The sequence below is a fragment of the Melanotaenia boesemani genome, chromosome 12 (assembly GCF_017639745.1).
Source record: "Melanotaenia boesemani isolate fMelBoe1 chromosome 12, fMelBoe1.pri, whole genome shotgun sequence".
NCBI lineage: Eukaryota > Metazoa > Chordata > Actinopteri > Atheriniformes > Melanotaeniidae > Melanotaenia > Melanotaenia boesemani.
The window spans coordinates 558,429-574,204 of record NC_055693.1 but is presented as its reverse complement, the minus strand read 5'-3'; the positions used below and the strand labels follow the sequence as shown (position 1 = coordinate 574,204).

At 45.3% G+C, this 15,776-nt stretch overlaps 1 protein-coding gene across 1 annotated transcript in view; it reads right to left on the bottom strand.

Moving 5' to 3' along the window:
- LOC121650515 (titin-like) overlaps window positions 1-15,776 on the bottom strand; it is a 202,438-nt gene that overhangs the window by 114,301 nt on the left and 72,361 nt on the right. Inside the window, 19 exon segments of the mRNA XM_042002069.1 lie at window positions 2,840-2,966; window positions 3,053-3,192; window positions 3,312-3,575; window positions 3,690-3,956; window positions 4,055-4,321; window positions 4,443-4,569; window positions 4,652-4,791; window positions 4,873-5,142; window positions 5,276-5,554; window positions 5,907-6,305; window positions 7,117-7,167; window positions 9,247-10,182; window positions 10,288-11,106; window positions 11,614-11,703; window positions 12,601-12,684; window positions 13,280-14,830; window positions 15,018-15,104; window positions 15,224-15,304; window positions 15,510-15,656. Of these exon segments, the coding sequence (XP_041858003.1) occupies window positions 2,840-2,966; window positions 3,053-3,192; window positions 3,312-3,575; window positions 3,690-3,956; window positions 4,055-4,321; window positions 4,443-4,569; window positions 4,652-4,791; window positions 4,873-5,142; window positions 5,276-5,554; window positions 5,907-6,305; window positions 7,117-7,167; window positions 9,247-10,182; window positions 10,288-11,106; window positions 11,614-11,703; window positions 12,601-12,684; window positions 13,280-14,830; window positions 15,018-15,104; window positions 15,224-15,304; window positions 15,510-15,656 (6,126 nt within the window).

The following is a 15,776-nucleotide window of genomic DNA, read 5'->3' as shown; positions in this document are numbered from 1 at the left end:
AGCAGCTTTTAATCCCAGTATAAACAAGTCTGTAGCAGCTTTTAATCCCAGTATAAACAAGTCTGTAACAGCTTTTAATCCCAGTATAAAGCAGGCTGTAGCAGCTTTTAATCCCAGTATAAACCAGTCTGTAACAGCTTTTAATCCCAGTATAAACCAGTCTGTAGCAGCTTTTAATCACAGTATAAACAAGTCTGTAGCAGCTTTTAATCCCAGTATAAACCAGTCTGTAACAGCTTTTAATCCCAGTATAAACCAGTCTGTAGCAGCTTTTCATCCCAGTATAAACCAGTCTGTAACAGCTTTTAATCCCAGTATAAACCAGTCTGTAGCAGCTTTTAATCACAGTATAAACAAGTCTGTAGCAGCTTTTAATCCCAGTATAAACCAGTCTGTAGCAGCTTTTAATCCCAGTATAAACCAGTCTGTAGCAGCTTTTCATCCCAGTATAAACCAGCCTGTAACAGCTTTTAATCCCAGTATAAACCAGTCTGTAGCAGCTTTTAATCCCAGTATAAACAAGTCTGTAACAGCTTTTAATCCCAGTATAAACCAGTCTGTAGCAGCTTTTAATCCCAGTATAAACCAGTCTGTAGCAGCTTTTAATCCAAGTATAAACCAGTCTGTAGCAGCTTTTAATCCCAGTATAAACCAGTCTGTAACAGCTTTTAATCACAGTATAAACCAGTCTGTAGCAGCTTTTAATCCCAGTATAAACCAGCCTGTAGCAGCTTTTAATCCCAGTATAAACCAGTCTGTAACAGCTTTTAATCCCAGTATAAACCAGTCTGTAACAGCTTTTAATCCCAGTATAAACCAGTCTGTAACAGCTTTTAATCCCAGTATAAACCAGTCTGTAGCAGCTTTTAATCCCAGTATAAACCAGTCTGTAGCAGCTTTTAATCCCAGTATAAACCAGTCTGTAACAGCTTTTAATCCCAGTATAAACCAGTCTGTAACAGCTTTTAATCCCAGTATAAACCAGTCTGTAACAGCTTTTAATCACAGTATAAACCAGTCTGTAGCAGCTTTTAATCCCAGTATAAACCAGTCTGTAACAGCTTTTAATCCCAGTATAAACCAGTCTGTAGCAGCTTTTACTTCCACTATAAACAAGTCTGTAGCAGCTTTAATCACAGTATAAACAAGTCTGTAGCAGCTTTTCATCCCAGTATAAACCAGTCTGTAACAGCTTTTAATCCCAGTATAAACCAGTCTGTAACAGCTTTTAATCCCAGTATAAACCAGTCTGTAGCAGCTTTTAATCCCAGTATAAACAAGTCTGTAGCAGCTTTTCATCCCAGTATAAACCAGTCTGTAGCAGCTTTTAATCCCAGTATAAACCAGTCTGTAACAGTTTATAATCACAGTATAAACCAGTCTGTAACAGCTTTTAATTCCAGTATAAACCAGCCTGTAGCAGCTTTTAATCCCAGTATAAACCAGTCTGTAACAGCTTTTAATCCCAGTATAAACCAGTCTGTAGCAGCTTTTAATCCCAGTATAAACCAGTCTGTAACAGCTTTTAATCCCAGTATAAACCAGTCTGTAACAGCTTTTAATCCCAGTATAAACAAGTCTGTAGCAGCTTTTAATCCCAGTATAAACAAGTCTGTAGCAGCTTTTAATCCCAGTATAAACCAGTCTGTAACAGCTTTTAATCCCAGTATAAACCAGTCTGTAGCAGCTTTTAATCCCAGTATAAACCAGTCTGTAGCAGCTTTTAATCCCAGTATAAACCAGTCTGTAGCAGCTTTTAATCCCAGTATAAACAAGTCTGTAGCAGCTTTTCATCCCAGTATAAACCAGTCTGTAACAGCTTTTAATCCCAGTATAAACCAGTCTGTAGCAGCTTTTAATCCCAGTATAAACCAGTCTGTAGCAGCTTTTAATCACAGTATAAACCAGTCTGTAGCAGCTTTTAATCCCAGTATAAACCAGTGTGTAACAGCTTTTAATCCCAGTATAAACCAGTCTGTAACAGCTTTTAATCACAGTATAAACCAGTCTGTAACAGTTTTTAATCCCAGTATAAACCAGTCTGTAGCAGCTTTTAATCCCAGTATAAACCAGTCTGTAACAGCTTTTAATCCCAGTATAAACCAGTCTGTAACAGCTTTTAATCCCAGTATAAACCAGTCTGTAGCAGCTTTTAATCCCTGTATAAACCAGTCTGTAACAGCTTTTAATCCCAGTATAAACCAGTGTGTAGCAGCTTTTAATCCCAGTATAAACCAGTCTGTAGCAGCTTTTAATCCCAGTATAAACCAGTCTGTAACAGCTGCTTTGTGGCGCCACCGTGCATCAGAAACGTCTTCTTGGCTTTATTCCAGCCATAGAGGAGCATTATTTTTCTTCTTTTCACACACACATAGAACTTTCTGCTCACTGGTTGATCTTTGACTGCTCCTGATTGGACGTTACCGTCAATCTAAGCTCTCTGATTGGTGGAAAGTCTGACAGGAAGTGGCTTCATCATCATGTCCAGGTCTAAATAGAGGTCTCTTAGCAACATAGTAGTGATGGTGATGTTTTTATGGTGAAATGTGATAAATAATGCTGTTATCATGGATCATTGTGGATTTACCAGATAGAGTCTCTGAATAAAACTACATTTAGTGGCTGGATTGTAAACCTCCTGGACGGGATAGAAATGTCTGGAAAACTTCCGTAGATCAGCTAAAGGGTAAAATATCCATCACATTTACCCCACAGAGATACACACTACTGGACCTGGTGGAGGAGGTGGACCTCAGAGATCGGATGGAGGTTTAAGGGTTAATAAAAGTAAAGAATTTTTAATTTTGACTAGATTTCCTTGTGCATGCTGCTGTCTCACCTTTGACTTTCAGATTGGCCGAACACTTGGCGTTGGCGGCAGCATAGCACACCTCTCCGGTCATGGACACTTTGCAGTTGTACAGGATCAGCGTGTGTTTCCCGCCCTCCTCGATGATGTCGACGTCCTGTCACATGACAACATGAAGGCTGGTTAACTCGGGTTCTGCCTCTGGAGTGGGTCAGACCTTCAGAACACAGAAGTGATGCTCACAGAGGAAGGACTGAGAACGTCTCCGTTCAGCTTCCACTGGCCGTGGACGTCATCCTCAGAGATCTCCACCTCGAAACGAGCCGTCTCTCCATCGAACAGCTCCACACCGTAAATCGGCCGAACAACCTTCACATCGCGAGCTTGTGGGTTCGGAAACATGAATAAAATCATAATCAAATCTCTAACATCATCATCACAATCAAAAGTAAAGAAGCTAAATAAAAAGCTTGAGCAGCCCAGTCGGCTCAGCGCAGGTTACCTTCGATGTTGATGCTGGCCGAGGTTTTGTCTGTTCCACAGTCACATACGTATTTGCCTTGATCGCTCTGCACTACTCTCTTCAGAACCAGGGACCTGCGCGTGCCCTCCGACCTCATCACCACAGTCCTGGACGCAATGATTTCCTTCTGGTTGTGATACCAGACGACAGGGACGTCTTTGCTCAGCTCGCAGTCCAAGGTCACCTCTTCTTTCTCGGTGGCGGTGTAATCCTGCAGCTTCACCACAAAGACGGCGTCGCCCTCTGCAGCAGAAGCAGGATGAAGACTCTGTTAGGCTCAGGAAAACTCGCGGGTAGACTGAGCTCAGCCAGATAAGCTGTGTCACCCTGAAGATGTAGTGAGGAGTGTGTGGTTACCTATGACGGTCAGTTTGGCCGTGGAGTAAATTCCTCTGGCCTCTGCCTTTATTTGGCAGGTATCATCTAGAGTCAAATTCCTCATTTCTAGAGTGTGTGTTTTTCCTTCCACATACGTGAGCACACTTCGGCTCACGTGCAGCTTGACTTCGTTTCGGAACCAAACCACCGGTACGTTTTCATGACTCAGCTCGATATCAAACCGTACCGTGTTACCTTCTTTGATTATTTGGTCCTGGAGCGACTGGACAAATTTGAGCCTCATGCCTGGAATACATCAGGTCAGCGTACATAAACGGGGGTTGGAGAGCAGACGAGCAGGAAACATGTGCAACGTGAAGCCAGGGGATCTGGAGCGAACTTACCTTCCACCGTCAGCTTAGCCACAGATTTCTGACCCAACACTTCAACCATGTACTGAGCCTCATCATCAAACTCACAGCTGTTTATGATCAGCATGTGTTTCTTTCCATCATCGATTATTTCATATTTAGGGCTTGGGGTGACTATCTCAGCCCCCCGGAACCACATGACCTTGGGCACATCCTTGGTGATGGTGCATTCAAATTTGGCCTGTTTCTTTTCAGGCACAGAAACGTCCTTCAGCTGGTCGACAAAGCCCATTTCCATTTCTGGGAGGTGCGAATAATGTGGTGGTTATTCACGGACACTCAGCTGCCTTTTCTTACCGTGTTCTTTCTGCAGACAGCGGCTGTTAGCGCAGTCAGGTGGGATTTCTGTGATTGTTCGTACCTTTGACGGTCAGCATGGCGGTGGTGACGGCGTTCAGAGCCTGATAGGACACTTCGCCGGCCTGGTCCAGCTGCACGTTTTTCAGAGTAAGGAAACGTTTCCCGCCCACAGCTTTGATGTCACATGACTGGAAGAAAAAGTCCAAACCAGCATCAGAAACCAGTCCGAGTTCTGGCTACGAACGGTTCTGACTCTGGTCTGAAACTTACCGGAGACCGGGTCAGCACCTGGCCTCTAAGCTTCCATTCGCCCGGCACGTCGTCCTCGGATATCTCCGTGTCAAAGTTGGCTTCCTCCTTCTCCACAACCTCCACACTAGAGAGTGGCTTCAGGATCTCAGCCTCACGCTCTGAAACACAGGACAGGTCAAAGGTCAAAATCTCCACCGACGAGCCTGCGGTCATCTGACTGCGGATGTTTATGGACCGACCTCCGAGAGTGAGTTTGGCGGTGTATCTGCGATCCTCCACCTCAATGGTGTAGTCCGACACATCGTCAAGCTGACAGTTGTTGATGGTGAGCGACATGTCCTTCCCCTCTTTGGCAATCTGGACCTTGTCAGAAGGAATGAGTTGGTTTTCTCCTTTGAACCACTTCCAGTTGGGGGTGTCTTTGAACAGCTCGCATTTGAAGGTGGCCTTGGCCTTTGGTTTCACATGCTGGTCTCTCAGAGGCTTCACCAGCCAGTCTTTGATGATTTCTGAGGAGGAAGATTCACATCATCTGAGACAGAATCATCTCTACAAACCCCTGAAGGGACCAACCAGCTGATCTGACATGTCTTCAGAAAAACATCTGATGATTTGATGAAACCTTTGAAAGTTTCTGCTCACCGATCACTTTCACTGTGGTGGTGGTCTTCACGTCCTCCTGCCCGTCCACCTCACAGGTGTAGGCTCCGGCATCTTCCTCGGTGGAGTTCTGGATGGTCACGGCGTGCTGCATGCCGATGACATTGATAGCTACTTTTCCAGCCTTTTTCTTCAGGACTTGGCCGTCCTTCTTCCAGACCACGTCCCTCTCTTTGTTCAGCTCACAGGTCAGATACATGGGCTGACCCTTCATACAAGACGTCTCGGGTTCTAGTTCCTTCACCCACTTCACCGGCAGCTCTGTGTAGACAAGACGCCTTTTAACAGCCAGGTTTTCAACAGAGTGAAGAAAGGCTGATTTAAACATCACATTTCACACATAAGACAACCAAATGAGCTGAATACGACCAGAAGAAACAGATACAAGAAAACAGACAGTTACATATAATACAGACAAGAAGAAATACACCATCATCACCACCATCATCATCACTCTTCATATACAAGAAAACACACAGAGAGCGAAATCTTGTGAAGGCTGCATATGACCTGCAGGAAAACATCTGATTCCCAGGACTGCCGGGCTCATAAACAAACCTCCTTTCATTGGGCAGAACAAGTCAACACCTCCATCAAAACCTCTTCGGTTTACCTTCCACGATGAGCTTGGCGGTGCATGTGATCTCCTTGCCGGCGTTCTTGGCGATGCAGGTGTATTCACCAGTGTCCGACAGCTGGACGTCAATGATGTTCAGCTTGCGATCTTTGCCATCAGAGGTGAACTTGTGTTTGGGACTCTCACGCAGGCTACCGCCATCTTTCATCCAGGAGGTGACAGCGGTGGAGGGCGACACCTCGCACTCGAACACAGCAGACGAGCCGATGGACTCGGCCTCCTTCAGCACGATGTCTTGAAGCTTCTTGATGAACTTCAGAGGGACGGCTTTGAGCTTGAATCCTCCAAACTCCGGTTCCTCCGGTGGAGGTGCGCCCTTACCGGGCCTCAGTCCACGCCCCTTGCCACCATCACCCGGAGATGGAGTTTGTCTCACTGAAACATGAGAAAGAAAAACTTATCCAGTTAGTTTCAGACATGAGGGTGAGTGAAGAAAGGGATAGTTTCGGTGCATACTGACACAACGTCACAGTTCAGATGTGAAATCTGTTGGAGGTTGACCCTGCCCTCTGTTTTACAAAGATAAGGAAAGATAAGGTGCTCCTTCTAGTCACGGGATCAGGGAGTATTGGCCATCTGGCCTTTCAGCCAGCCTTTCAGATGGCTGAATGTCCTCTACTCCTCAATCTTCAAAGGAAACCAGACATCTTTCCTTTAAAACAAGGACAGGCAGGGCCAAGGGGAGGAAATACAACTGGGTCTAAGAATCACCAGAAACAGGTCTCTGTGAAGGATTCCAAAACTTAAAAACAGCAATAAGAAACATAAAGAACAAAATCCAAAGACGACAGAAAGACAAACAACAGCTTCCATGAAGAGCGTAAGGAAGAGCCCTACCTGTTTCTTGACTAACATTGATACGGAATAAGTGATGTCAGTGCAGAAAGCTTCATCTCGACCCTCATCTGGACTGAGGATCATTCAAGTAACTTCAGCACAAAGTAATATTTTATTTCCTCTCCAACCAAAGTTTTCACATCTTCGCTCAGCACAGGTGACCATTCACGAAAACATCAAATATTTGATAAAGACGGAGCCAGAAGGCCAACAGGACGACACCTGACCTGAGTTAGCGATGCTCAGGGCAACTAAGATATCAGCCCTTTGATTTTCAGTCAACATAAAACAATGTGACATAAACTTTTGGCATTAAGACCAGAAGTGTTTGCTGAAATGAGGTCCTCACCCCCGAATCCTCTGCCTCTGCCTTTCGCTGCTTCTTCTGTTGGTTTTCCATCTGGACAGGAAAAAATAAGAGTTTTAAACTTCTCTGAGAACTAAATATTCCAATAAGGTAAAAATCTCAGCAGTTCTACAATAAAACATGTTATTGCTACATCTACGTCACGTTAAATCTCCATCTACGTCACGTTAAAACTCCGTCTACCTCATGTTAAAACTCTGTCTACCTCATGTTAAAACTCTGTCTACCTCATGTTAAAACTCTGTCTACCTCGCATTAAACCTATGTTAACCTTGCGTTAAACCTCGGTCTACATCGTGCTAAACCTCTGTCTACTTCACATTAAACTTCCGTCTACCTCACGTTAAACCTCTGTCGACCTCTTGTTAAACCTCCGTCTACCTTGCGTTAAACCTCCATCAACCTTGCGTTAAACCTCGGTCTACATCGTGTTAAACCTCTGTCTACCTTGCGTTAAACTTTGTCTACATCGTGTTAAATCTCCGTCTACTTCACGTTAAACCTCCGTCTATCTCATGTTAAACTTCCGTCTAGCTCGCGTTAAACCTCCGTCAACCTTGCGTTAAACCTCGGTCTACATCGTGTTAAACCTCCATCTACCTCGCGTTAAACTTCGTCTACATCGTGTTAAATCTCCGTCTACTTCAAGTTAAACCTCCGTCTACATCATGTTAAATCTCCGTCTACTTCACGTTAAACCTCCGTCTACATCATGTTAAATCTCCGTCTACCTCGCGTTAAACCTCCGTCAACCTCGCATTAAACCTCGGTCTGTGTCGCGTTAAACCTCCGTCTACCTCGAGTTAAAACTCAGTCTACCTCACGTTAAACCTCCGTCTACATCACGCTAAACATCCATCTACCTCGCTTTAAATCTCTGTCTACCTCGCATTAAACCTCCATCTACGCCACGTTAAAACTTCCGTCTACTTCATGTTAAACATCAGTCTACATCATGTTAAACCTCTGTCTACCTCACGTTAAATCTACATCGCGTTAAACCTCCGTCTACTTCACGTTAAACTTCGGTCTACTTCATGTTAAACCTCTGTCTACCTCACGTTAAATCTACATCTACATCGCGTTAAACCTCCGTCTACTTCACGTTAAACTTCGGTCTACTTCATGTTAAACCTCAGTCTACATCACGTTAAAGCTCTGTCTATCTCACGTTAAATCTACATCTACATCGCGTTAAACCTCCGTCTACGTCATGCCAACACATTCTACAGAAACAACACGAAAATGAAATATGACATGATGGGCAAACACTGAACAGAGGACATGCAAGAAGATGAGATGGATGGATGGATGGATGGATGGATGATGGATGGATGGATGGATGGATGGATGGATGGACGGACAGATGGAGGGATGGATGGATGGATGGATTGTGGATGGTTTGTGGATGGACGGATGGATGGATGGATGGATGGATTGTGGATGGATTGTGGATGGATGGATGGATGGACGGATGGATGGATGGATGGATGGATGGATGGATTGTGGATAGATGGATGGATGGACGGATGGATGGATGGATGGATGGATGGATGGATGGATGGATGGATGGACGGATGGATGGATGGATGGATGGACGGATGGATGGATGGATGGATGGATTGTGGATGGATGGATGGATGGATGGATGGACGGACGGATGGATGGATGGATGGATGGATGAATGGATGGATGGATGGATGGACGGATGGATGGACAAATGGATGGATGGATGGAGGGATGGATGGACGGATGGATGGATGGATGGATGGATGGATTGTGGATGGATGGATGGATGGATGGATGGATGGATGGACGGATGGATGGATGGATGGATGGATGAATGGATGGATGGATGGATGGACGGATGGATGGACAAATGGATGGATGGATGGAGGGATGGATGGACGGATGGATGGATGGATGGATGGATGGATGGATTGTGGATGGATGGATGGATGGATGGATGGATGGACGGATGGATGGATGGATGGATGGATGGATGGATGGAACTCCATGAAGTCCAGGTGAAGAAATGGATGGGGATTAGATGGAGCGTATGGGCTGGGTTGAGGAGGCTCCAGAAGCATCCTTCCTCCAGCTCCGGCTCACCTCGCCTAGCACCAGGCATGCCAGGAGTCTCCAGCACCCCGTCCTGTCCTTCACCTTCCCAATCCTCCAGAGGAACCATCTCCCAGCCCCAGGCCTCCTCCTCTTCCTGGCTTTGGTTTTCTTCAGCCTCCTCCAGGAACACCTCCTCCTCTTTCTGAGTCGTGACCCTCTTCATGTGCACAGTTCCAGGAGAGATCTCCTTGACCAGGGGGATGGGCTCTTCACCAGACCCCTCTGAGGGCTTTCTGGAGACCTTTCTAAGTATTACAGCTTCAGGGGAAGCTTTGGGGGAAACAGTTTTAGGAATCCCTTTGACTTTTTCAGGACCTGGCTTCTTCTCAGTGGGGACTTGCTCTGGCTCTTTTGATTTTTGCTCCACCACTTTCGGGGATGGGCTCTTTTTTAGTTCAACCTTCTTCAGCTGCTCAGTAGGTTTGATGGGTTTTCCCTCGTCTGTCTTCCCCTCTCCAGCCTTGGGTGCAGGGGTCTCTTTCTTCTTTAGCTCCGGCTCTTTGGGTGGGAGCTTATCTTTGGTCCCTGGTGGACCGGGTCTCATTGGAAGAGCTCTTTCCTGAGGCATCTTTTCCTCTTCTGTGGCTTTTGTCTTTGCAGCTTCTGAAAGTGGTTTCTTCTTCAGGTCTCTGGTAGGTTCTTCCTCAGAAGCTTTATCTGGTTTGGTGAACGGCTTCAACACAACATGTTCTTCCTTTTTATCCGGAGTGGGAATGGGTTTGGGCTTTCCTTTAGACTTGTCAGCTCCTTTTGGTCCTTCATCTGCAGGAACCTGATCAACCTGTTTCTTCTGTGGTATTTCCGGCTGAGCTTTGCCAGCATCTGGGCTCGGTGATGGGACTTTGGGCTGCTCCGTGTGCAGCATCCCATCCCGTCTGAGAGGAGTACGCTCGGGATCTGTCTTTGTCTGAATGTCTTTCTCAGCTTTTGGTGGTTCAGCTTCTTGTCTTCTAGGTTTTTCGAAAGGTTTCAGCTTGACTGTTTCTTTCTCTTCCTCTTGCTTTGGTAGTTTCTTTATTTTCCTTTTACTCACATCTGGTTCGGGTTCTTGATCCGTCTGAGCTTTCGGGGTTCGTTTCCATTTGGACTTTTCTTCTTCAGCCTCCTGCTGTTCAGGTTCGTCCACCTGGCCGAGTTCAGGAGCCTCATCAGCTGCTGTGACCAGTCTTTCAGTGTTCCCGGGTGTCAGGATGTCTCGATCTTCTCTGTCATGAAGCTTCTGCACCATCAGCTCTGGATCATGGTGCTTTGTCGCTTCAGGTTTATGACTTTTAACTTCTTTCTGGGGTTCTTTGGGTTTAGCTGGCACCGGTTTCAGTTGGGTCTTTTGTGGCTCTTGATCTGACTTCCCTGTCTTTTCGAACGGTTTTAGTTTGACAGATTCTTTTTGCTCTTGTGATTTTAGAAGTCTTGTTATTTTCTTCTTATCTACACCAGGAACTTCAGCTGCTTCCTCCAGCTGTGGTGTCGGAGCTCTCTTCCACCCTGTTTGTTGAACATCTTGAAGTGTCTGGGTCTCCTCATGATGGGCTAACTGAACGACTTCTTCCTCAGCAGTGAAAACTCTTTCAGTTCTTCCGAGCGTCATTATCTCTCGATCATCTCTGTCATGAAGTCCGCGAACGGTCTGTTCTGGGTCGTAATGCCTCGTCACTTCTGCTTTGTGAGTTACGACCTGCTTTTCAGGCTCTGGAGGTTTCACAGGAACCTTCTTCAGCGTAACAACCTCTGGTTCTGGTTCTTTCTCTCTGGGTATTTTGCTGAACCTACTCTTGAGTTTCGGTGGCCCTGGTGTTTTGGCCTCCGAAACCGGAACCTGACCCTTCTGTTTAAGAGCTGCTGCTGTGTCTGAAGGAGTAAACATGTCTTTTATATCAGACAGACAGACAGAAAGCACACATCGTTCCAGTACACAAACAAGAGGTGTTTCTGAGGGAAAAGGGACAGTTTTAGAAACAATCTGAAGATTTTCTGTACCTTTAGTTGGTCCAGGAGCTGAAACTGGTTCCTTGTCTGAAAGAATTTAAATAAGATCAATATAAACATGGACAAAACAAACAGTAAGAGACAAAATAGTCAGAGCCACAGAATGAAGGTGACATGCAGGTTTTCTGTTTCCAGAACTTCATCACAAACTGTGAGACTGATCATTTTATCGGGTTAATATGTAAAAAGATGCTTCTGGGTAACTGATGAGGTGATGGCTGTCATACAGCAGGTAGTAGGACGGGTGTAGAAACGGAAACAAACAGAACAAGCCTTTAAATCGAAGCTTAGACCTGTGAAGCTGTCACATGGTCCACATCTCAGACCAGAAGACAAACACATGAACAAAGCTGAAAGAAGGGACGTTACCTTCTGGTGGAGAAATTTTCTCCAAAACAGGTGAAGATTCAGCCTTCAAGGCTGGTGCAGATGGTTTCTTCTCCACTGCTGCAACTGGAGCTATAAGAATGCCAACTGGATTAAAGTCCTGGCAAAGATCTGGTCAACAAGCTCTAACTGACAACGTCAAAGAATTTATTGTTGTTACGAGTCAACAGATGAAACAGGACAAACAAAGATGTAAATAACTAGAAGAGGAAACTACCTGCAGGAAGAGCTTTTTCTACTGGTGGAGAAGGTCTCTTTTCCTCTGGAGGAGACAATTTGAGGAACAAGAGAGGATCAACCAAGAGAGAAGACCAACCAGACAAAAAAACAAGTTGCCAACACACTAAACTAAGAACAGAAAAAAACCACACGAATAAAGCAAACAGTTCCCGACTCAGAAGACTGTTCACCAAAACAATGGAAGGACTACCTGCAGGAGGAACCACTGGAGCTGCAGGAGCTGCAGGAGGAGCTGTAGGAGCTGCAGGAGCTGCAGGAGGAGCTGTAGGAGCTGCAGGAGGTGCAGGAGGAGCTGCAGGAGTCGATGGCTTTGGTGTCGGCATTTGCGGTTTCTTATCGTCTGGAGGAAAGAATTAAAAAGACAAGATGCAAAGACCACAACCAAGACAGCGGCTCCGGGTCAGGACAGGGACTAACTTAGGACACGACAATGGAAACAAGAGGGGGGCAGTTTTTACCCCCCAACAAAGAAAGGAATCAGACTGAAATGGTTTACAAGAAGAAACTACCTGCAGGAGAATCTTTCTGAACAGATGTGAGAGGAGGAGGCACCACTGGTGCAGAGGGTTTCTTCTCCTCTTGGGGAGGAACTTTGGACATATGAGACCCCCCAGTCATGACCAAGAAAACAAAACACTCAGAAAACACAACAAATAAACAGACACATGTGGAGACAGACGTGACTGACCATCAGTCAGCAGCGATGGAGAATATGAAACTGGGGACTACCTGCAGGAGGAACTGTCATCTGTACAGGAGGAGGAGGTGAGGGCTTTGGTTCTGGTTCAGGCTTCTTCTCCTCTGGAGGAGGTGCTTTGTAAAGAAAAGATGCCAAGATCAGCATCAAGAAAACTACAGTCAACAGTTCTGGCCACAGAGAGGACGATGCACAGAAGACACGTCAAAGACTGACAGGAAAGTTAACAATGAAAGATGCTAGCAGGCAAACACGAGGACGCCTTCTTCCAACTGGGATCCCTTAACCGAGGACCCCTCACTTGGTCTGAGAACTCCTAACGTTTAGTTGCTGGTCTGTTGGAAACTTGGCGAAGCGATAGCAGAGATGTTTGGTTAATGTCTTCAACCATGAGAGGTCTCTGCTGGACATCAGGAATAAGATTTGCACCATGAAGCGGTGACCAAGAGGATTACACCACACACACAATCACTAAAACACAGTGAGAGGTGTGTGATCACGCCTTCAGCTCCGGCTAAGGTCCTGTCTGTTTCCTGATTTACTGCTTTAGTCATCTGAAACCAACACAGACTAGTCAACACAAGACAGAACCAAGACTGAACCGCTACAGAACTGAGTTTAAAGAATTCTTGGAATGATACCTCAATAGTACGTTAAAGAGTCAAGGACAGTTAAAGAGACCTCCACACTGGTGTTTGTAGACATATCTACCTTGATGTTGGGGCTGTTGAGCCAGAAGAGTTGGTTCTGGACCTTTCTTTGGTTCTTCTGAAACCTTCTTTGGTTCTTCCAGAATCTTCTTTGGTGGTTCTGAGATCTTCTTTGGTTCTTCTGGACCTTTCTTTGGTTCTTCTGGAACCTTCTTTGGTTCTTCCAGAATCTTCTTTGGTGGTTCTGAGACCATCTTTGGTTCTTTTGGAACCTTCTTTGGTTCTTCCAGAATCTTCTTTGGTGGTTCTGAGACCATCTTTGGTTCTTCTGGAACCTTCTTTGGTTCTTCCGGACCTTTCTTTGGTTCTTCTGGAACCTTCTTTGGTTCTTTCAGAATCTTCTTTGGTGGTTCTGAGACCATCTTTGGTTCTTTTGGAACCTTCTTTGGTTCTTCTGGAACCTTCTTTGGTTCTTCCAGAATCTTCTTTGGTGGTTCTGAGACCATCTTTGGTTCTTCTGGAACCTTCTTTGGTTCTTCCGGACCTTTCTTTGGTTCTTCTGGAACCTTCTTTGGTTCTTTCAGAATCTTCTTTGGTGGTTCCGAGACCACCTTTGGTTCTTCCAGAATCTTCTTTGGTGGTTCCGAGACCACCGTTGGTTCTTCCAGAATCTTCTTTGGTGGTTCCGAGACCATCTTTGGTTCTTCTGGAACCTTCTTTGGTTCTTTCAGAATCTTCTTTGGTGGTTCTGAGACCATCTTTGGTTCTTCTGGAACCTTCTTTGGTTCTTCCAGAATCTTCTTTGGTGGTTCTGAGACCATCTTTGGTTCTTCTGGAACCTTCTTTGGTTCTTCCGGACCTTTCTTTGGTTCTTCTGGAACCTTCTTTGGTTCTTTCAGAATCTTCTTTGGTGGTTCTGAGACCATCTTTGGTTCTTTTGGAACCTTCTTTGGTTCTTCTGGAACCTTCTTTGGTTCTTTCAGAATCTTCTTTGGTGGTTCTGAGACCATTTTTGGTTCTTCCAGAATCTTCTTTGGTGGTTCTGAGACCATCTTTGGTTCTTTTGGAACCTTCTTTGGTTCTTCTGGAACCTTCTTTGGTTCTTTCAGAATCTTCTTTGGTGGTTCTGAGACCATCTTCGGTTCTTCCAGAATCTTCTTTGGTGGTTCTGAGACCATCTTTGGTTCTTTTGGAACCTTCTTTGGTTCTTCCAGAATCTTCTTTGGTGGTTCTGAGACCATCTTTGGTTCTTCTGGAACCTTCTTTGGTTCTTCCAGAATCTTCTTTGGTGGTTCCGAGACCATCTTTGGTTCTTCCAGAATCTTCTTTCGTGGTTCTGAGATCTTCTTTGGTTCTTCTGGAACCTTCTTTGGTTCTTCCAGAATCTTCTTTGGTGGTTCTGAGACCTTCTTTGATTCTTCTTGAACATTCTTTGGTGGTTCCAGGACTTTCTTTGGTAGTTCTTGTGCTTTTGGGGGATATGGAACCTTCTTAGACACCTCAAGAATCCTCTTCATTTCTTCGGGAACCTTTAATTCTGGCATCAGTTGGGAAGTAACCTTTGGAGCTTCTGGTTTTCCAGGAAGTTCAGGTGTCTTTGGTTCTAAAACAACTTAGAAGAAGATTTGTTGTGAGGAAATAACCTTAAAGAGTTGAGGTCACACTCTAGCGAGTGCTCAGCATGTTCAAAGATGTTCAGACAGATTTAACATCAACAAGGTTCCACAGGACACAATAGGACAGAACATAAAGATCACAGAGGAACATTAGGGCTAAGGTTCTGAAGGCATCTGCAGTACCTTTAACTGGAGCAGCTTCGGTCCTGGGTGAAGGAGGAGCTGTGGGTGCAGATGGTTGGGTGACAGGTTCCACTGCTCTGTGTTCATCTTGTAGATAAGAGAACATCATTTATAGTTTAACAGCAGCTAATAACTGAGATCAAGATGGAACCAAAGATTTCACTCTGAACAAGTGGAGTAAAGGACAGCTGAGGAACCATCACTACCTTCAGGTAGATGTTCTGCTGTGGAGGGAGGAACCACAGCTGCTTCAGCTCCAGCTTCTTCTAGTTTAGGTGGTTCTGGTGCTTTAAGAACATGTAAACACAGAACACGTTGAGGAACCTTTTCCACTCTGTCGAGCGTGAAGACATAAAACAGTTTACAGAAGTACCATCACATGAAACAGACATGGGGACAGCTCCAGGAGACTCCTTCAGTCTTTGGATCCTCCCCGGAACTGGTTTTATCCAAGTTCCTCCACAGCATTCATCAGAACAGCAGGGTCTTTACCTCTCCTTTCATGGACCACCACTGGTTTCTGGACTGCTTCGGTCACTTTGGGCTCAGGTTCTGCTGGTTTCTGAGAAGGAACAATCTTGGGTTCGGGTCTGGGAACTAGCGTTGTTTCAGGTTTTGTTTCAGTGGGAACTGAAGGTTCTTCAAAGTTCAAAGAGAAACGTGACATGAAGACAAACATTCAGAGTTCAGGAGCTAAAAGACGTCAGAATCAGACATGAGACAGAAACCGAGAGGAGACGAGGGGTCAGCTGATCAGTG